This window comes from Neovison vison, chromosome 6 (genome assembly GCF_020171115.1).
Source record: "Neovison vison isolate M4711 chromosome 6, ASM_NN_V1, whole genome shotgun sequence".
Taxonomy (NCBI): Eukaryota; Metazoa; Chordata; class Mammalia; order Carnivora; family Mustelidae; genus Neogale; species Neogale vison.
This window is the reverse complement of record NC_058096.1, coordinates 96,797,237-96,821,427: the sequence shown is the minus strand read 5'-3', so window position 1 is coordinate 96,821,427 and position 24,191 is coordinate 96,797,237. Positions and strand designations below refer to the sequence as shown.

The window sequence follows — 24,191 nt, the reverse complement described above, 5'->3', positions numbered from 1 at the left end:
TGCTCCCATAAAATGGCACAGGGTTGCAGATTGGATAAAATGACAGGACCCATCCATATGTTGTCTACAAGAGACCCATTTGGAACCTAAGGATACATCCAGACTGAAACTAAAGGGATGGAGGAGCATCTTTCATGCCAATGGACCTCAAAAGAAAGATGGGGTAGCAATTCTCATGTCAGATAAATTAGATTTTAAACTAAAAACTGTAGTCAGAGATAAAGAAGGACACTACAGCATTCTTAAAGGGTCTATCCACCAAGAAGATCTTACAATTGTAAATATTTATGCTCCCAATATAAGAGCAGCCAACTACATAAGACAACTGTTAATCAAGATAAAGAGTCATATTGATATGAATACAATAATAGTAGGGAATCTTAACATACCACTCTCAGTAATAGACAGATTGTCCAAGCAGAAAATCAATAAAGAAACAAGAGCATTGAATGACACATTGGACCAGATGGACCCCATATATATATACAGAACATTCCACCCTTAAAACAACAGAATACTCATTCTTCTTGAGTGCACATGGAACTTTCTCCAGAATAGACCACATACTGGGTCACACATCCGGTCTCAACTGACACCAAAAAATTGAGATCATTCCCTGCATATTCTCATACCACAATGCTTTGAGACTGGAACTCAACCACAAGAAAAGTTTGGAAGGAATTCAAACACTTGGAAGCTAAAGACCACCCTGCTTAAGTATGTTTGGATTAACCAGGAAATCAAAGAAGAACTTAAAAAATTCATGGAAACCAATGAGAATGAAGACACTTCAGTCCAAAACCTATGAGATAGAGAAAAGGTGATCCTAAGGGGAAAATACATAGCTATTTAAGCCTTCCTCAAAAAAGCTGAATAATCCAGAATATACCACCTCTCTTCACACCTTTTAGACACACTAGAGAAATCAACAACAAATTAAGCCAACCCCATACACAAGAAGGGAAAAAATCAAGATTAGAGCAGAGATCAATGAGGTAGAAACTAGAGATAGAGTAGAACACATCAACAAAACTAGAAGCTGGTTTTTTGAAAGAATAAGATCGATAAGCTATTGGCCAAACTAATCCAAAAGAAAAGAGAGAGGACCACAATTAATAAAATTATGAATGAAAAGGGAAAGATCATGACTAACACCAAGGAAATAGAAACAATCATCAGAAATTATTATCAACAGTTATATGCCAATAAGTTAAGCAATGTAGACAAAATGGATGCATTCCTGGAAACCTATAAACTTGGAAAACTGAATCAGGAAAAAATTGACAACCTGAATAGACCAATATCTAGTAAGGAGATTGAAGCAGTGATCAAAAACCTCCCAAAAAACAAGAGTCCAGGACCTGACAGATTCCCTGGAGAATTCTACCAAACATTCAAAGAAGAAATAATACCTATGATCCTGAAACTATTTCGAAAAATAGAAACAGAAGGAAAACTTCTTCCAGACTCTTTTTATGAAGCCAGCAGTACTCTGATCCCCAAACCAGGCAAAGACCCCACCAAAAAGGAGAATTTCAAACCAATATCCCTGGTGAATATGGATGCTAAGATTTTCAACAAGATCCTAGCTATAGGCTCCAGCAGTACATTATTCATCATGACCAGGTGGGATTTATTCCTGGGATGCAAGGATTCAACATTCACAAATCAATCAATGTTATAGAACAAATCAATAAGAGAAGAGAGGAGAACCACATGGTCCTCTCAACTGATGCAGAAAAAGCATTTGACACGATACAGCATCCACTCCTAATTAAAATGATTCAAAGTACAGGAATAGAGGGAACATTGCTCAGCTTCATAAAATCTATCGATGAAAAACCCACAGCAAATATAATCCTCAATGGGAGAAGCTGACAGCCTTCCGTTTGAGATCAGGAACAAAACAATGATACCCACTCTCACCATTCTTGTTCAACATAGTACTAGAAGTCCTAGCAATAGCAATCAGACAACAAAAAGAAATAAAATGTATTCAGATTGACAATGAAGAAGTCAAACTCTCTCTCTTCGCAGATGACATGATACTTCATATACGAAAGACTCTGCCCCCAAAATACAACTCATACAGCAATTCAGTAATGTGGCAGGGTACAAAATCAATGTACAGAAATCAGTTGCTTTCTTATACCTTAACAATGAAAATATAGAAAGGGAAATGAGAGAATGGATTCCATTTACTATAGCACCAAGAGCCATAAGATACCTGGGAATAAACCTAACCAAAGAGGCGAAGGATCAGTACTTGAAGAACTACAGAACACTCATGAAAGAAATTGAAGAAAACACAAAAAGATGGAAGAGCATTCCATGTTCATGGATCAGAAGAATAAACATTGTTAAAATGTCTATACTGCCTAGAGCACTCTATACTTTCAATGCCATCCCGATCAAAATTCCACTGGCATTTTTCAAAGAGCTGGAACAAACAATCCTAAAATTTGAATGGAACCAGAAGAGAACCCGAATTGCTAAGGAAACGTTGAAAAAGAAAAACAAAACTGGGGGCACCATGTTGTCTGATTTCAAGCTTTACTCCAAAGCTGTGGTCACCAAGACAGCATGGTACTGGCACAAAAACAGACACATAGACCAACAGAACAGAGTAGAGAGCCCAAATATGGACCCTCAACTCTATGGTCAAATAATCTTCGACCAGTGTAAAAAAGACAGTCTCTTCAATAAATGGTGCTGGGAAAATAGGACAGCTATGTGCAGAGAATGAAACTCAACCATTCTCTTACACCATACACAAAGATAAACTCAAAATGGATAAAAGACCTCAATGTGAGGCAGGAATCTATCAAAATCCTAGAGGAGAACATAGGCAGTAACCTCTTCGACACTGGCCACAGCAACTTCTTTCAAGATATGTCTCCAAAGGCAAAGGAAACAAAAGCGAAAATGAACTTTGGGGACTTCATCAAGATCAAAAGCTTCTGCACAGCAAAGGAAACAGTCAAGAAAACAAAGAGGCAACGCACAGAATGGGAGAAGATATTTGCAAATGACACTAACGACAAAGGGCTGATAGCCAGGATTTTTAAAGAACTCCTCAAACTCAACACACACAAAACAGATAATTATGTCCAAAAATGGGCAGGAGACATGAACAGACACTTCTCCAATGAAGACATACAAATGGCTATCAGACACATGAAAAAATGTTAATCATTTTTAGCCATCAGGGAGATTCAAATTAAAACCACATTGAGATACCACCTTACACCAGTTAGAATGGCCAAAATTAACAAGACAGTAAACAAGAAATGTTGGAGAGGATATGGAGAAAGGGGAATCCTCTTATACTGTTGGTGGGAATGCAAGTTGGTGTAGCCACTTTGGAAAACCGTGTGGAGATTCCTTAAGAAATTAAAAATAGAGCTTCCCTATGACCCTGCAATTACACTCCTGGCTATTTACCCCAAAGATACAGATGTAGTGAAAAGAAGGGCCATCTGTACCCCAATGTTCATAGCAGCAATAGCCACAGTCACCAAAGTGTGGAAAGAACCAAGATGCCCTTCAATGGACAAATGGATAAAGAAGATATGGTCCATATACACAACGGATAATTATGCCTCTATCAGAAAAGATGAATACCCAACTTTTGTATCAACATGGACGGAACTGGAAGAGATTATGCTGAGTGAAATAAGTCAAGCAGAGAGAGTCAATTATCATGCCGTTTTACTTACTTGTGGAGCATAAGGAATAACACGGAGGACATTGGGAGATAAGAGGAGAAATCGGAGGGGGAGGCAAATCATGAGAGACTGTGAACTCTGAGAAATAAACTGAGGGTTTTTGAAGTTGGGGGGTGGGAGGGTTGGGTGATCCTGGTGGTGGGTATTATGGAGGGCATGTATTGCATGGAGCACAGGGTGTGGTGCATAAACAATTCTGAAACACTGAAAATTAAATAAAATCAAATTAATTTTTAAAAAAAGATATAAAGAAGAACCAAATAGTAATTTTAGAACCAAAAATACTTGAATTAAAAACAAAATTTAAAAAAAATCCTTCAGTTGATATAAAGTATGACAAGTACCTGAAATGTGGAGGGGAGAGGAGTAAAGAATGAGTTTAAAATTAAGTGACAATCATCTTAACATAGACTGCTATATGCAGAAGATGTCATATATAAACCGAATGGTAACCACAAATCAAAAAATTATAATAGATATGCAAAAATTAAAAGTGAGGAATTAAAATAAATCCAAGGGGGAAAAAAAGAAAGGACCAAAAAAATAATAATGTAAAGAAGAGAAATGATAACAAGCACCATAGAAATATAAATTATTGTAATAAAATATTATGAAAAAGTATATGCCAACAAATTAGATAACCTGGAGAAAACGGATAAATTCCTAGAAACATAAAACCTACCAAAACTGAAGCAGATAGAAATAGAAAATCTGAACAGACCAATCACCAGTAAGGAGATTGAATCCAAGAGTCCAAAAACTCCAAACAAACAAAATCCAGAACCAGACAGCTTCAAGGGGAATCTACCAAATATTTAAGGAAGAGTTAATACATATTCTTCTCAAAATAGTCCAAAAAATAGAAGGAAAACTTCCAAATTCATTCTATGAAGCCAGTAGCACCCTGATACCAAGCCAATATCTCTCATTAACATAGATGCAAAAATCCTCAAAATACTAGCAAAGTTAATCCAACAATACATTAAAAAATCATTCACCATGATCAAGTGAGATTTATTCCTGAGATACAGGTGTGGTTCAATATTCATAAATCAACTTGATATGTCACATCAATAAGAAAAAGATAAAAACCATATGATCATTTCAATAGATGCAGAAAAGAATTTGACAAAGTACAACATCCATTAATGATAAAAGCTCTCCACAAAGTAGGTTTGGGGCACCTGGGTGGCTCAGTCAGTAGAACATCTGACTTTTGGTTTTTGTTCAGGTCATTATTTCGATATCATAAGATAAGCCCCACATCAGGCTCCATGCTGAGTGTGGAGCCTTCTTAATATTCTCTCTCCCTCTGCCCCTCCCCCCAAACTTAATTTCTCTCTCTCAAAAAAAACGTAGGTTTAGAGGGAACATACCCCAACATAATAAAGGCCATATGAAAAACCCAAAGCTGCCATCATCCTTAATGGGGAAAAATTGAGAGCTTTTCCCTTAAGATCAGGAAGAAGACAAGGATGTCCACTGTCACTTTTATTCAACATAGTACTGAAAGTCCAAGACACAACAACAAAAATACAACAAAATGAAATAAAAGGCATCCAGATTGATAAGGAAGAAGTAAAACTGTCACTATTTGCAGAGGTCATGATAATATACAGAAAACCCTAAAGACTCTACCAAAAACTACTAGAACTGATAAATGAATCCAGTAAAGTTACAGGACACAAAATAAATGTGCAGAAATCTATCACATCTCTATACACTAATAATGAAGCAGCAGAAAGAGAAATTAAGAAAACAACCCCATTTATAATTGCACCAAAAAATAAGATGCCTAGGAATAAACCCAACCAAAGAGGTCAAAGACCTGTATTCTGAAAACTATAAAACATTGATGAAAGAAATTGGAGATGACACAAGAAATGGAAAAACATTCCATGCTTATGGATTGTAAGAACAAATATTGTTAAAATGTCTACACTATCCAGAGCAATCCATAGGTTTAATGTGATCCCTATGAAAATACCAACATTTTTCATAGAGCTAGAACAAACAATCCTAAAATTTATATGGAACCACAAAAGACCACAAATAGCCAAAGCGATTTTGAAAAAAAAAAAAGCAAAGGTGGAAGCATCACAGCTCTGAACTTCAAGTTATATGACAAAGTGGCAGTAATCAAAACACTATGGTCCTGGCACTAAAATAGACACCTAGATCAATAGAACAGAATAGAAAACCCAAAATAAACACATACTTTTATGATCAATTAATCTTTGACAAAGCAGGAAAGAATATCCAATGAGAAAAAGACCATGTCTTCAACAAATGGTGTTGGGAAAACTGGACAGATACACGCAAAAGAAGGAAAATGGACCATTTTCTTACAACATACAAAAAATAAGCTTAAAATGTATTAAAGACCTAATGTGAGACCTGAAACCATAAAAATCCTAGATGAGAACAGAGGCAGTAATCTCTCTGACATTAGCCTTGGCAATATATTTCTAAAATGTGTCTCCTGAGGGAAAGGAAATAAAATCAAAAATAAATTATTGGGATACATACAAAAACATTTCTGCATAGCAAAAGAAACAATCAACAAAACTAAAAGGAAGCCTACTGAATGGGATAAGATATTTGCCAAGGACTTATCCGACAAAGGGTTAGTTTCCAAAATATATAAAGAACTGATACAACTCAATACCCCTCCCCCCAAAAATAATGCAGTTAAAAAATGGGCAGAAGGCATGAACAGGCATTTCTCCAAAGAAGACATCCAGATGACCAACAAACCATGAAAATATGCTCAACATCATTCATCATCAGGGAAATGCAAATCAAAACTACAATGGAATATCACCTCACACCTGGCAGAATGGCTAAAATTAAAAATAATAATAAATAAATAAGAAGAGACAAGTGCTGGCAAGGATTTGGAGAAAAAAGAGCCCTTGTGCACTGTTGGTGGGAATGCAAACTGGTGCAGCCAGTATGGAAAATAGTATGGAGGCTCCTCAAAAAAAATAAAAACAGTACTACCCTACAATCTAGGAATAGGACTACTGGGTATTTATCCAGGAAAAAAGAATGATTCAAAGGAATACATGCACTCTGATGTTCTTTGCAGCATTATTTATAATAACCAAACTGTGGAAGCAGCCCAAATGTTCATCAACTGATGAATGGATAAAGAAGAGGATGTGTGTGTGTGTTTGTGTGTGTACAGACACTGTGGAATTTATTTGGCCATAAAAAGAATGAAATCTTTAAAAAGAATGAGATCTTGCCATTTGCAACAACATTGATGAAGCTAAAGAGTATATCATTAAATGAAATAACTCAGAGAAAGACAAATACCATATGATCTCAAGCATATGTGGAATTTAAGAAACAAATGAGCAAAGGTGGGGGTGGGTGGTGAGGAGAGAGAGATAAACCAAGAAACAGACCCTTAACTATAGAGAAGAAACTGATGGTTACCCAAGGGGAGTGAGTTGGAAGATGAGTGAAATAGGTGATAGGGATTAAGGAGTGCATTTGTACTGTTGAGCACTGACTGATATATGGAATTGCTGAATTACTTTATTGTACAACTGAAACTAATATAAAACTGCATCATAACTATACTGGAATTAAAATAAACACTTAAAAACTTAGTGGGGGGCCTCAATGACAGAATGGAGGGGACAGAGAAAAGAATCAATAAAATGAAGATAGGAAAATAAAAAACACTCAATCTAAACACCAATCGGCCCTAATAAAGTCTTGTGTCATGGGTCCTGCCTCTATCTCCTTGTACCTGCCTCGACTTCATATGGTGCCTCAAGGCATGCTGTGGACTTCCTCCAGGACTTACGAATAACATATTTCTCTATTTCAGTTTCCCTTGTGGTCTTTTGTTGAATGCATTCAGCTCATCATCCAGCACCCTGTGCTCTACTTAGTAAATGTTGACAAAGTCATATAACAGTCTTCCAGTTTTTCTCCCTCTTTTGTGGTTTGAATTGGGTGTTTTATATGACTCTATTTTCTCTCCTTTCTTAGCATATCAGTTATAATTTTTTTACCAGTTGTCTTAGAGTTTACAATGTATATTTACAACTAATCCAAGTCTACTTTTTTTTTTTTAAGATTTTATTTATTTGACACAGATCACAAGTAGGCAGAGATGCAGGCAGAGGAGGGGGTAGGAAGCAGGTCCCCTGCTGAACAGAGAGCCCAATGTGGGGCTTGATCCCAAGACCATGAGATCATGACCTGATCCGAAGGCAGAGGCTTAACCCATTGAGCCACCCAAGCACCCCCCAAGTCTACTTTCAAATGGATACCACTACACAAGTAGTGTGAGTTCCTTATAATAAGAAAATAATCATTTTTATCTCTGTATCATTGCTTTCATTCATTTTGTTTATGTATATAAGCAGCCATAAGTGTGTGTACAGACACACACACACACTCACACACACACACATACACATAAGAGATGTACATAGGCAGGCATAATCAAGTACACTGTTGCTTTATTGTTGCCCGTTGGCCAAGATAGACCACATTCTAGGCCATAAAACCCACCTTAAAATTTAAAATAATAGAAATCATACCATGTATGCTCTTAGGCCATGACGGAATTAGATTAGAATCAATAATAGGAAAATCTCAAAATACATAGAGGTTAAACAATATACATCTACATAATACTTGGGTCAAATAAGAAATCTCAAGGGAAATTTTAAAATATTTTAAACCAAATGAAAATAAAAATATAACTTACCAAATTTTTGTGCCATACTGATAATAGTGCTTGGAGATTTGTAGCATTTGAATATACACATTAGAAAAGAAGATCTAAAAACAATAATCTTAGTTTCACCTTAAGAAGCTAGGAGAAAAAGAGCAAATTAAGTCCAAAGTAAGCAGAAGAAAATAGATATTAAGAATTAGAGCAGAAGTCAGTGAACATGAAAATAGGAAATCAATAGAGAAAATCAACCAAACAAAACTGGTTCTTTGAAAAGATCAATAAAATCAATATGCCTCTAGCCAAGCTAACTAAGGAAAACAAAACAAAACAACACCGAAGACACAAATTACTAATAACCAGATATTAAAGAGGAGATATTATAGATCCCATGGAAATTAAAAGGACAAAAAAGGAATACTGTGAACAAATGCTATGCCCACAAATGTGATAATCTAGATGAAATGGTCAAATTCCTTGAAAGACACAATCTGCCAAAACTCACTCAAGAATAAATAGACAATCTGAATAGGTCTATCTATTAAGGTAATTAAATCCATAATTAATAACCTTCTAAATACATGTAGAGCAAATATTTAAATATTTAAATGGGGGAATATATGTAGTGAATTATAAATGGAGAAAGATAAAGACATGTTAAAGTAAGGTCTCTACAATCCAATTGAACATAAAATAAAGAAAAAAGTAAACAAAATTATCAGTCTACTGGTGTCTGCATTTAACATTTGGAATGTATTTATATATACAAATATTTATATATAATTTTATAGTATAGAAACACATACTAATACTTAGAGCAACTACTAAAAATGCTATACAAAATGATAAACAAAAAACACTAGATAAATTAAAATGGAATTCTTAAAAATGTCTCAGTATGCCTAGGAAGGTTTAAAAAAAATTAAAAAACCAAAGAGAGCAAAAAGAAAACAAAAATTAAAATGATAAAGCCTTACATAACAATAATTATATTAAATATAAATGGTGTAAATATACCAACTGGGGGACATATTGACAAAATGAATTTAGATTCATGATTCAATAATATGCTGTCTACAAACTCATCAAACATAAGGGCATAGGCAGGCTGAAATTCAAAGGATGGAAAAAGGTATCACACAGACATTAATATAAGAAAAGTGGTAGTGGCTATATTAATACCAAAGTTACTTCAGCGCAAAGAAAATTACTGGAGACTGAAAGAGAGATTATGTAATGATAAAAGGTTCAATCCACCAAGAAGACATTGCAATGTATATGCACCAAATGAGTCTGAAAAAGATATGAAACAAAAATTGGTTAGACTAAAAGGAAAAATTTAAAAATTCTGCGATTATAGTTGGAGATTTTAACTCCTCTCTTTCAACAATTGATAGAGCTACTAATAAGAAAGGCAGCAAATATATATATATATATATATAAAATATATAAAATATATAAATATATATATATATAAATATATATATAAAAATATATATATATAAAAATATATATATATATATATTTGCTGCCTTTCTTATTAGTAGCTCTATATATATATATATATATATATATATATATAAATATATATATATTTGCATAACACCATCAAGCAAGTGTGCCTAACCCACATTTATGGAACATCTATCCAACAAGAGCAGAATACACATTCTTTTCATGTGCCCCTGGAATAAATACCAAAATAGACTATATCTTGGGCCATAAACAAACATCAACATTATTTTTAAAAACTGAAATCAAAAACAATGTTTTATGCAACTTCAATGGAACAAACATCAGAGAGATAACAGAAAATCTCTAAATACTATGATAATCCATGTATCAAAAAGAAGTCTCAAGGAAAATTACAAGCTACATTGAACTGAAAGAAAATGAAAATGCAAAATATCAAAATTTGGGGGACACAGCCAAAGCAGCACTGAAAAATGTATAACACTAAACCCAAAGAGTATAATAGAAAAAAAATCTCAAATCAATTATTGAAGCCCCACCTCAAGGACATAAAAAAGAAAAGCAAAATAAACCCAAAGCAAGCAGAAAGAAAACTAAAACTCCATGAAAATGAAAACAGAAACAAAATAGAGAAAATTGGTTAAACAAGACACTCATTCTTTAAACAGATTAACAAAATCTGAAGCTTGAATAGCACTAATGAAGAAAAAAAAGAGAAGACACAAATTACCAATATCAGAAATGGAATGGGATATCACTAAAGACACTGCAGACATCAAAAGGATAATAAGGGAATACATATATCAACTCTACACATATAAATTTGTCACTTAGATGAAATGTACTAATTCCTCAAAAAACACAAACCAGCACAACTCACCCAATATGAAATAATTTCAATAATCCTATAACTATTAAGAAAATTTAATTCATAATTTAAAACTGCCAAAAAAGAAATCTCCAAGCCCTGTTGGTTTGATGTAAATTCTATATAATCTCTTCCAAAGAATACAAAAAGAAGAAACATTCCCAAATTCACATTATAAAGTTAATATTATCCTGATAACAAACAAGATAAAAACAGTACCAGAAAATGCAACTTAATATCCTTTATGAATATAGATGCAAAAATCCTTATAATCTTAACAAACAGAATTAAACAATATGTAAAAAGAATTATAAGCTATAACCAAGTGGAGTTCATTCCAGAAATGCAAGTCTGAATATTTGAAATTCAATGTAATCTTTCAAATTAACAGGAAACAAACAAACAAAAAAAAATCACATGATCATATCAATTGATGCAGAAAAAGCAGTCAACAAAATTCAACACCTATTCATGATAAAAAAAAAAAGTCTCAGAAAATTAGGCATAGAAGAGATGCTAAACAGCATCTATAAAAATCCTATAGCTAAATTATACTTAATACTCAAAGACTGAAGGCATTCTCCCTAAGATCAGAAACAAGGCAAGAGTATCAGCTCTCACCACTCTTATTTAACATTCTACTAGAAATTCAAGCCACCTCTGAAAGGCAAGAAAGGGTAACAAAAGGCATAGAGATCAGAAAAGAAGAAACAGAACTTCCCCCATTTGCAGATGACATGATTGTCTACATAGAAAATCCCAAGTATCACTCTTTATTCAAAAGCTAAGGATCGCCTGGGTGGCTCAGTCATTAGGCATCTGCCTTCAGCTTAGATCATGATCCCAGGGTCCTGGGATCGAGCCCCACATCGAGCCCCACATTGGGCTCCTTGCCTGGCAGGAAGCCTGCTTTCCCTCCCTCTTTCTCACTCTCCCACCCCCTCCCTTCTCCCACTCATGTTCCTGCTCATACCAAAAGCATGATCCATAATACTCTAACTGGCAAATTAGACTTGAAAATTAAAAACATTTGCTTTGTGAAAGGTTCCATTGCAAAGGATGAAAAGGCAAGTTACAGTGCAAGAGAAAAATATTTGCAAACTACATATCCAACAAAGGAGTAATATTTAGATTATATAAAGAACTCTCAAATTCAACAGTTAAAGAGCAGTTAAGCCAATTTGAAAGTGGGCAAAAGACAGGAAAAGACATTTCACCAAAGAGGATGGCAAGTAAACACATTAAGAGATGTTGAACATCACTGGCCACTAGGGAAATGCAAATTAAAACCACATTGAGATAAATCATTGCACACCTATCAAAATAGCTAGAATAGAAAATAGTGGCAACACTAAATGCTGGCGAGGATCTCTCATATATTGCTGGTGGGGATATAAAATGGTACAGTCACTGTGGAAAAAAATATGACCGTTTTGGGGAAATGAGGAGGTTGGGTTTTTTTGTTTTTTGTTTTTTGTTTTTTTTTTTAAGGGAGAGAAAGAGCATGTGTGTCAGGGGAAAGGGGCACAGAGAGAGGGAGAGAGAGAACCTTAAGCAGGCTCAACACCCAGCATGGAGCCCGATGCAGGGCTTCATCTCACCACCCTGAGATCATGACCTGAGTTAAATTGAGTTGGACGCTTAGCTGACTGAGCCTCCCAGACACCCTGACAGTTACAAGATGGGATAGGGAGGGAGACAAACCATAAGTGACTCTTAATCTCACGAAACAAACTGTGGGTTGCTGGGGGGAGGGGGGTTGGGAGAAGGGGGGTAGGGTTATGGACATTGGGGAGGGTATGTGCTTTTGGGTAAATTGGAAGGGGAGATGAACCATGAGAGACTATGGACTCTGAAAAACAATCTGAGGGGTTTAAAGTGGCGGGGGGGTGGGAGGTTGGGGTACCAGGTGGTGGGTATTATAGAGGGCACGGCTTGCATGGAGCACTGGGTGTGGTGAAAAAATAATGAATACTGTTTTTCTGAAAATAAATAAATTGGAAAAAAAAAAAACAAAAAACTAGATATTCATCTTCCATATAACCTAGCAATTGTACTCCTTGCCATTTTTTCCAGAGAGATGAAGTCTTATGTCCACACAAAAACCTGTACACAATTGTCCATAGCAATTTAATCCATAAAAGCCAAAAATGGGAAGTAATCTGGTCACCCTTCAAAGGGTGAATCCTTAAACAAACTGTGGTACATGGGTTACTACTCAGCAATGAAAGGGACAACCTGCTGATACAACAACCTGAATAGGTCTCTAGAGAATTGTGAAATTCTATGTGTTTCCATGTATATGACCTTCTTAAAATTACAAAATTTTACAAATGGATAATACATTAGTTGTTGCCACTGCTTCAGGGATGAGAAATCTGGAGAAAAATTCATGTAGTTATAAAAGGACAACATGTGAGATCTGTGTGGTAATGGAGCTGTTCTGTATCTTAACTCTATCAGTGTCAATATCCTGGCTGTGGTATTCTGCAGTTTTGCAGGATGTTACCATTGGTGCAAACTGAGAGTACATAGGTTGTATTGCTTCTCACTCAGATGTGTGAATGCACACTTACCTCAAAATTAAAGTTTTAGGAAAATATATTTAAGTCTTCAGATAAATTATGCCATTATATATTGAAAAATAGGCTGCCTGGTGGCTCAGTTGGTTGAGTGACTGCCTTCTGCTCAGGTCATAATCCTGGAGTCTCGAGATAGAGTCCTGCGTTGGACTCCCTGCTCAGCTGGGGGTCTGCTCCTCCCTCTGACTTTCCCCCTCTCACACTCACTCTCTCTCATTCTCTCTCTCTCTCAAATAAATAAGTAAAATCTTTTTTAAAAATGTTGAAAAATATTTTTTTAAAAAAACATGATACATGGTTTCCTGGAAAAAGTCATAAGATTTTGTAATTATTCTTTAACTCTATACTAAACATAGCAAAAAGTGTTATCATTAGGGGAGTTTTCAATCAAGAGCTGATAATATGGTTTAATACAAAGTTTTTTTGCACATATAATTTCTCAGGGGTGGGGGCCTCATATTTTCACATTGTACTTTTATGACGAAAATATGGAATAAAATCCCAAATTCACTAAATAAAAAAGGAAAAATGTGGGGCTTGTCTGCTTGAATGCAGGCCAAAAGCTGAAGGAAATTGATATATTATGAATAACAGAAACAACTTCGTTTCAGAAACTAAGTTTATTTTCGAAATTAATTTCAAGCCTATTTGAAAACAATTGTCATTCTAATAAGAATTAAAATTCAAACCATTTTGGATGATAAATATTTAAAAGCATTTGGTCTGGAAACTAAATGGAACAGAGCAAAGAAACTAATGTTATCAAATCCACTGTGGTGGAGTGAAATGTCTGTTTTGCTGAGAGGATTTTGGTCCATACTGTTAATCTCTAGAAACACATTCTCCTTCTGTAACCACTATCATAGTCATATAAACATGATATTTATTCCTGAAGAATGTGATTCTTATTTCATCTACATTTTCTCTTCTTAATAATCATCTTTAAAAGCTTTACTTAAAAATCCTTTGAGCACCCAATTCCTACGGCATGAACACATGCAAACAAACCCCTGTCAATATACCTAATCCCCTCTCCGTGATCCAGACTACAAGAAATCCGATAGGCAGTCCCAATTCAACTCTTCTTAGTGTAATTTACCCACGCTTTCACATTTGAGGTCAACTTCCTCTCGCTGACATTATTGGAAAGAAACCACCGTGGTTCCCATGGTACATACTAAACTGGGCAGGCTTAGTAAGGAGCATGAACCAGCAGGAAAAGTGAATTTTAGAAAAGTATCAATCATGTTTGAGGGTAAAATTAGAACTTAACTGAGCTTCCATTAACTTTATGTCTCAGTTGTTGTATTAGTTTGCTAGGGCCACAGACTGAGTGGCTTAAACAACAGAAACTGATCATCTTGCAGTTCTGGAAGCTGGAAGTTCTAAGATCAAACTGTCACAGAGTTGGTTCCTTCAGAGAGTCATGAGGAAGAATCAGTTCCATGCCTCCCTAGCTTCCCGGGTTTGTTGGCAGTTTTACCATACCTTGGCTTATAGGAATATCACCCTAATCTCTGCCTTTGTTTTCACACGGCACTCTCCCTGTGTGTCTATCCAAATTTCTCCTTTTTAGGAGAACACCAACCATTTTGTATTAGGGCCCACGCTAAGGACTTCATTTTAACTTGACTATCTGTAAATAAGGTCACATTCAGAAGTACTGAGAGCTAAGACTTCAACATATGGATTTTGAGAGAACACAATTCAACTCGATCCAGTGCTGTTTGATTTTAATTGACTTGGGAGGGAAAGGGATCACCCAAATCTTCACAGTGACTCTCCTTCCCCTCTGAATGATCTGAATGACTCCCCTTTCAAAACTTTATCAGGCCACTGCTGTGTAGTCTTTTATTGTTATCTCTCACTAAATTTGCTCATGTTAAGCCTTTGGTTATTTCTTTCCTTATTTTGCCCCCATTCCTAACTATTTATTGCCCTAAACTTCTGTTCCTTTCTTAGCAGTGCCTTTGGTCTCATGATAGCCCTCACACAATAAATGGAAGGCAGGAATGTTGCTTTCATCCTGGCTCATATGCCTTCAATTACCATGTGAAAATAGGTTGAATCTCTGTGCAAATGAAGGCACAAAATGATGGAGAGTTAATGGTAATCCTTCACATGAAAACTCTTAAATGAACAGAATGTCACCTGACCCAAGGGCATTCCTATACTTTCCACCTACATATAAGATACAAACCAATTTAAAGTAAAAGATTATTGGAGTAAATATTCAAGTACCTTTTAGCATGCCTATATTTAAAGTGATTATGAGTGGTTGTATGTTTGAAAACATATTATTTTTATCTAATAAAATGTTTCATTTTATCCTGAAATCCAGTAGAAAATTATAAGTTTTGATATGCTGAAAAAATATAAAATCATTAACTGAAAAGAAATATTTTAGTGCCAGTACATAATCTTGCGCAGTTATAAGATGAAAAGGAAATGAATGTTCTGTGAACTACCTTCTGCTATTAAGCTAATCCATAATAGGGGCCCTGTGCATGCAAGATACAATTCTGATACATCTAGAGAAGAAAATATAGGTCTTTCAGATGTGATAATCTTATAAATGGGACACAGGGGAGGCTCAAGAATCTCAGTATCTATGGGTGTTTATAGTAATTAGTTCAGTCCTTTCAGTACATAAAAAAACTACAATAGAAGCTGTTAGATCCCTCTCATTCCCGTAGTGCTTTTCCATGTAGTACAGGCAAAATGCAATATGCCCTCTTTCCACGGAGCACATTTCTGTGGAATGAATCCAGGTCAAACTAAACATCATGGAATTAGTACTTTAAAGTTGGAATGAATTTTAAAAATTTATTGAGTCCAACGCCTGGCTTACACATGACTCACAAATATTTCATGCTCTCCAGAAGAGTCATCTAATATTTGATTTCCAGTCTCCGTGATGGGGACAGAAATAAAAAATGAAAGTCCCTTTCATTTTTATACAATAGTGAAAAGAACAGTTATACCTCATATCTATTCTTTCACTCATTTGATTACTCATTCAGTTATTCATTGACTCAGCAAATATTTACTGAGAACCACCAGTGGCTTATTTACATGAAGCCACCAGGCACTACACAATGTAACTGCTATCAAAATCTTCCTGGATGGCTTAACCACTTATGAAGAACTTTTCACGAACATTAAGCCATTTAATCCTCACAGAAACCCTGTCAAGTAGAGAATGATTATCATTATTAATTCACAATTTATATGAGAGATGAGAAAGTTAAAGGTCAGAAGTTAAGACACATGACTAGCGGAAGACTCAAGAATCAAACTCTCTAATTGTACACAGCATTCTTTCCACTGTATTAGCTCACACAAAACAAATCCACCACCCCTTCCACATAACTACCTTGATATACTTGGACACCACAGACTCCTGTTATGATTCCAGGAGCTATCCAGATCCTTCAGCTTTTCTTCTTACAGTTTGGAATTAGATCCTTCATGCATCCAGAACCAAGCATGTGATGTGACCTGAGCAGAGAAGGGATAAAAGTATTAGTCTCCTTTGAAACAGATACATTTTACCTGAAAGGGTTTTTTTTTTTAATATTTTTATAGAGATATAATTGACATATAACATTGTATTAGTTTCAGGTGTACAACATAATGATATTCATATATGTTGTGAAATGATCACCACAGTAAGTCTAATTAACATCCTTTACCACACATAGTTATAAGATTTTTTCCTTTTTTTGTTTTGTTTTGCTTTAAAGATTTTATTTATTTGTCAGAGAGAGAGTGGGGAAGCACAATTAGGGGGAGTAGGAAGCAGAGAGAGAAGCAGGTTCCCCACCTGCAAGGAGCCCAACTCGGGACTCAATCCCTGGACCCTGGGATCATGACCTGAGCGAAAGGCACATGCTTAACCGACTGAGACACCCAGGCACCCCACCTTCACCCAATCCTAAGAAGCATCAGCATCTACCTAACTGCAGCCTCTAACTTCCTCTTCCTAAACTACTCTTTATTTGATTTAATTGACTTAGCCACCCAGGCATCCCTACAAGTTTTTTTTGGTGATGAGAACTTCTAAGATTGAATCTCTCATCAACTCTCGAATATACAGCACCATATTATTAACAGTAGACACCACGCTGTACCTTACATCCCCACAACTTATTTACTTCATAACTGGAAGTTTGCATCTTTGACTACCTTCATCTATTTTGCCCACCTCCCCCCATCCCCTGCACTTCTGGCAACCACCAGTCTGTTCTCTGTGTCTATGAACACAGTTGTCTTTCTCTGACTTATTTCACTTAGCATAACGCCTTCAAGTTCCATTCATGCTGTTGCAAATGACAAGATTTCTTTCTTTTTTCTGGCTGAATAATATTCATGTGTGTGTGTGTGACGTTTTCTTTATTCATGCATCCACTGAAGAACATGTAAGTTGCTTCTATGAGACAGACACATTGCTGTCTACAGGCAGACTGATTTCCAGGGAGGCAACCAGAGAATACTGTTGATTTATATTGAAGTTGCTACTAATACGTGCTATCAGAAACTCTTCTCTCCTCTCCTTTCTCTGCCCCCTCCTAATTCTGACTTTTATATAGTGGAATTTTGAGACGTGATCGCAAGACTTTAAATGTGTGGCAACTATAATTAGTGTAGGAGAAGAATCCATGAAACAAGATGGGATAGGGAGGGAGACAAACCATAAGTGACTCTTAATCTCACGAAACAAACTGTGGGTTGCTGGGGGGAGGGGGGTTGGGAGAAGGGGGGTAGGGTTATGGACATTGGGGAGGGTATGTGCTTTTGGGTAAATTGGAAGGGGAGATGAACCATGAGAGACTATGGACTCTGAAAAACAATCTGAGGGGTTTGAAGTGGCGGGGGGGGTGGGAGGTTGGGGTACCAGGTGGTGGGTATTGTGGAGGGCACGGCTTGCATGGAGCACTGGGTGTGGTGAAAAAATAATGAATACTGTTTTTCTGAAAATAAATAAATTGGAAAAAAAAAATAATTAGTGTAGGTACTGAGCCAGGATCCCTAAGGCCAAAAACGGAGTGTCTATTAATGCTGTTTATCTTTTTTATTTTACTTCACTTCTGTATTTTTTTCTCATTTAGTTATCTTTTTTTCTATTTACTGAACACATACTTCTAGATTCAAGTATTAATGCTACTATTAAATAATAGTGATTCAGACCTATGCAAATACTTCACACAAATTAATTTAATCTTACTAGGATCCTGTGAAGCAATTGATAGAAAAGGAAACTTAGGTTTTAAAAAGTTAAATAAAATTGCACAAAGTCACACAACAAGAAAATGCTGGAGCTGGAATTCCAAACAGGTATACCTGACTTTGATCCAGTACTGTATCTCTGTACTAATCACCTTTTTACTCTGAATAACTGAAAACATTGTTTTTGTTTTTCTTAGCACTTTTTAACTGCTAGAATGCTTTTCACATGGTAGGCTGCAAAATGGTAGGTTGTTAGTTTTTTTTTAATTTGGAGTTTTGATCAACCTGGCTTTTAGCCTAGTACTAGGCTATTATTATAGGTCCATTTTTAATTAATTTCTGAATATGTGACCTTTTTTCCATTTCTTATATTTGTCACAAATCAAACTCACTTCTTTTCCCTAAAACTGTTCATCTAGTTGTATTTCTTATCTCACTAAAAATCATTATCTCAAGTTAGAACTTTCATAGTCATTCCAAATTTTGCATGACTTCTTGTCCCAACACAGAATTTTTCATCAAGTCTATAGAGCTTTCTTCCTAAATATCCCTTAAGTTCTTGATTCAGGTCCTCATAATATTCTCCATATCCTATTATACTGGTCCCCTAATTGATTCACTTGCCTCCAATTTCCCTGGCTACATTCCATTCCACATGATGGTACCAGATTTACTTTCTAACCACATGGCTAAATATTTTTCCATTCTTACAAGCTGACCCCAATCAATATTCCCAGCTGTATGTATCTCTATTCCCAGCCCCTTGATGCCCACATCTATGCTAGAAGAAACTTATCCCTATCAAATAGCCCATATTTTTTCACAACCTTGCTCTGATGGAATCCCCTTTCCTCTGTCTGGAATGCACTTCTTGTCCTGGCAAAGAGCCAGCTCCTATCTCCCCAATGTATGCCTGTGTTCCTTCAAGTAGAATTCACTGTTCTGACATTTTTGCCAATAGGAATTTTCATATATAATTCTTACAGAAGCAGTTATGCTTTATTGCAATCATTTTGTTGTTAAGCCTCTCCTGCATGAATATGAGTTCCTCATAAACAAATATCTTGATATTTTTGCTTATCACCCTATTACAGTGCCAAGCACATAGTAAATGTTCGATAAATATTTGCATGAGAGAACAAATGTGCTCCCTTTGAAATCTGAGCTGATTAGAAATTTTCCTCTAATATAAGTTGGTCTGTTTAGTTACCTCCCCATTTCTCACTCAATTGGTATTTATTTGTTTTTGTACTGTCAAAATTTCAATTTTGAGATCTCCTATTGCTTCTCAGGCTGTCTTCTAGAGTTGCATAGCTCTGAACTTCATTCTGAACTTCTTGAATCTACACGAAATCCTGACTGAGAGATTTTTGTGTATAAGATTTAAGGGTCCTGAGAAACTCATTGATAATAATTTCCTTACTCTTTGATGTGAATTATGACTGATGGCCATATGATAGGTGAGCATCTGCCCTCTCACTGAGACCTTCAGTCCCCTTGATCATCTGACATCCCAGAATTCTCCGCAAGCTCATTTGGTCTGATGTCCATAGCTCTGTAAAGCCAAGTCAGCACTGGCACATAGATACATTAAAAAAATGCCATCTTTCCACTTTACAAATGGGAAAATTAGACCCAGAATGACCAAGTAGACTATCTGATACAGTTAAGCAAGCAGATTCTGTACCGAAAAGAAAGTCTAATAAGGCCTCTGCTCCAAAAACTGGCTCATTTCCCTTCCTTACATGCTTACATATTTCTTTGTGTTTTATTTCCCTAAGGGCTTTATAGAAATTTCTATCGTTTGCAATCTGTTCTTCTTAGTTATATGAATCTATTTTCTCTTCAACTAGCATTTTTCTTTCCTTGACTTAAAAAAAGAAAATAAAGAACCAGTTTTACTAAAAACATGTTGCAGCTCTCCTACACTTCAAAAAGTATAGAAGCTAAAATTGACTTACTTTGCTGCATAGTGTGTCATTCATCTAATGGTGTAATCTAAGAGAATAACCTCTGATTTGAAAAATGTGAGGACTCATGTAAGATTGGACTAACTTAGATCCGATGTGAGTACAAGTCATGGAATTTTTTGGCTTGTTGTGTCCTTGGAAATTATCCAGGCGAACCCTTTCTTCACCAAAGATCAGTTAAGCTAAAGCTCAGAGAGGCTAAGTGACTGCTCTGGGGTCACAGATCAGGGTTATCAGTCTAGCCACAAGCAGAACTCAATACTCCTGACTCCTCCTTTACTCAGTGCCTTTTGTACCTTAGTCCGTTTTGATTATGGGGATCACACCTTGTTAGTACCTTGCCTGGAAACTCTTAAAGCTAAACAATGATGACAGAATGATGGCACATGAAAGTGATGGTTATTTAATTTGTAAGAGAAAAGAAAACCTTCTGATGTGCTGCATACTAGGTATCATTGCGAATATGGAAAAACAATTTTGTTGCTGAATGTCTTCAGCTCTATTATCAGAGAGAAGAATTATGGAGGCTCTACCATATCCTAGATTCTGGGAATAATGGAAAACATGTACCTCACTCCTGCCTTAGAGACCTTAAAACCCAGATGGGAAGACAGATATTAAAGAAATCACTATGAAAAATTAAGTAAAAAAAAAAAATTTACCATTTGCAATGAGATGAATGGGCTGTTGTGGGAATATATATGTTACTGAGAGACCTAACCTGGTCTAGATTATAAAGGAAGATGTCCCTGAGGCACTGATGTGGAACCTGAAACCTAGAGGAAATTTAAGGGCTCCAGTGGGAGTATTCTATCACATGGCCTATCATTTAGAAGATCAAGGGTGCTGAGAACACTGCGCTGCTGTGTTCAGATAACTGAAAGATGTACTACACACTGAGCTGAATGCAGTGATAGGAGACAGAATTAGAGATGCAAAGTGACACCAGATCAGTCAAAGGTGTGTGGGACATGTTAAGGGATTAGGAATGCATTTAGGTATTTTCAGCAAGGAATAATGTGACCAAACTTACGTTTAAAAAGATCAATCCAGTACCAGTAGGAGAATGGGTTGAAAGAACAGCATGTAGACATGCTAGGTAGGAGGTAAACACCCAGGCCAGGCTAAGACAGGTAAGTAGCATATACTCTAGACCTCCAGCTTAATTTAGCAGTACTCTCTGTCCCACCCAGACCTCCTGTGTTACTTCTTTGTCTTTTTTAATGAAGGCACCGAGTTAGTCGACACTGCTATTAATAAATATAATTTAAACAGGAGAAAAGACAGCAGCCACCTAATGGATATTTTAAAGCAATTATCATCGAAGAAGCTTTTTTTTGTTGCATTAGGATTGTAATTTTAAATTGTATTTGGACTAATTGCAAACATTCTAATTGTAAAGAGCGTTGATTTAAATGATACATTTTCAGTGCATAAATATGAGTGAGTCATCAACTCAACTATTGAAGTAATGGTAAAGTGCCATCCATTATGTTTGTTTTGATTGTGCTTTGTGTTAATTTTTTACTTATGATTTTGGTGTAAGTTGGATAGTATCAATGTGTGGAATATATAGAATAATTCACTGGCTTCATGACAGTCCAAAAATATTCTGTCAAATTATTTTGGCAACTGCCACAATGACCAGACATCATAACAACGTGCTTTTGGAGAAATTTGCCTGAAGTGATTTTAGGTTTTCAAAAAGAATTGTTTTCACATAAATAAATTATCTTATTTTCTTAAGGAAACCTACAGACAATTTACATCACCTGGTGTGATAAAAGATCCAAGCATAACATATAGATGAGTGCTACCATTTATTATTCTCTTTTTGACAATCTGAATTATCTTTTGGATATTACCCTGAATGATAAATCAAGTGATTTAAAAGTAGAACTCAAAATTGGAAAATTAGAGTTTAAGTGCTTTTATCTTAAGTAGGTGATATGTTCGTGTACCTTGAATAACAAGTGCTCTAGTTCTGAGCTAACTTTATGACAATGGGCTCTTCAGTGAGTGACTTTAGGCTAATGCAATATGCAGGTGCTGGGAGTCAGAGCTAAGTATAAATTATTATATCTACGGACTTTCATGAGAACCCAACTCAGCATATATGCAAACTGTTTTATTCTACAGTTCTTTAGTAGAATAAAATAGTGACAAATAGTACAACATATTCAACCATCACTGAATAATTATAAGTTTTCTTTGGTAGAAAGACTAATAGTTTATTTTTGTTTGTTTTAAACAAAATATTTTGTTTTGTATATCATTATTTTATCTTATTCCCTGGGGTGTGGCATTTTTAAAGAAAATGTATTTCCCCAAAATTGTGTTTTGATTTAAGGAGAAATGTTTCTTTGCTAAGACAATATGTAATACCATTTTTCTCCCAAGTTGGCCGGCGGCATACAAATGCTGGAAACTCTGGCTTTGACGGGGGTGTATTTGTTTGTTTCCATTGAAACTGAATCATTTTTCACCGTTTCTTTCTTTTTGAAATCCCTGGTTTTACTGACCATCAAAGACAGTGGGTAATGATAGTTCCCACTTCAATAGCCAGGAGATAGGACTGAGTGGTAAAGCAAACTCCTGCGTGTCTGCTTCACGTTCCTAAAATAAGGGAACCCAACATGGAGACTGAAGGAGGCTTTTACGTTCAGTCATTTCCAGCTCTGCTAATTCTGTCCCAACATGGACCTGCGTGTGCCTTTTCATTTTAAATACCTCACCATTTTCCTAATTACACAAAACCTGAAAAAAAGAAAAGAAAAAAACCACAAATCTTATTTCTTCTAGGTTGGTCGAATTGAAGACTTTCTATACCAATTAGAGGACAGTTTCTTAAAAACTAAAAAACTGAGAACTGCCCGAAGGCAAAAAACAAAACTGAAGCGGCTTCAAACTGTGCAGCAAAGCTAGGCACTGGGGAGCAGGTGCTGCCATGAAGAGGTCCCAGAGGAAGAGGCAGTGGTCTCCCACCCCCCTGAGGGTGACCAGTCCAGTAACAAAAGCTGAGCCAAAGAAGTGAGGGCCCCCCCCCACCGGCTCGTCTTTACAAAGGGATTCTCTACATCTTTCATTTCCACTGGCAGCAATAAATGTTCTCAACAAGTTTGATTTGACTCCTGTTCCAATTTGACTTACTTCGTTCAACAGCTTATAAAATAACCATTGCCACCTCTTTCACCTGCTTATTCTTTCAAAATCTACTTACATTTACCAGGTCGACTCAAGTATGCTTATTATATTCATGCATATTCATGTGCATCATTAAGAATTACTCACATGTCATGTACAGATATGGACAAACAATATATGTGCAAATTTCTCAAGTAAATACATAAAAATCCTTAAAAAATAATAAAAATTATAAAACTCATAATATACTTTCTCAGTCCTATGGAGAGAAGTCTTATGTGGTTAGGCAGATATTATCAGTTGAGTTGTCTCATTAAAATCTCTATTCTTTCCTCTGGGTCCTTTATATTCCCTTCCCTTAAATGTGTGATTCAGCACAAATGCACACACCTGACAAGGTAGTGAGTTAAAAGCCATCACTCAAGACCTCCACTGACACCACCAAGGGGGTGTGAAGATAGGTAAGAAGGAAGAACTCAGACACAGAGTAAAATA

General features: G+C 35.9%; 1 protein-coding gene across 1 annotated transcript in view; it reads left to right on the top strand.

The window, feature by feature from the left end:
- SPATA16 (spermatogenesis associated 16) overlaps positions 1–23,477 on the top strand; it is a 229,842-nt gene extending 206,365 nt beyond the window's left edge. The window contains exon 10 of the mRNA XM_044255113.1: positions 23,355–23,477. Coding sequence (XP_044111048.1) covers positions 23,355–23,477 — 123 coding nt within the window. The remainder of the gene's footprint in view (positions 1–23,354) is intronic.
- The last annotated feature ends 714 nt before the right edge of the window (positions 23,478–24,191 follow it).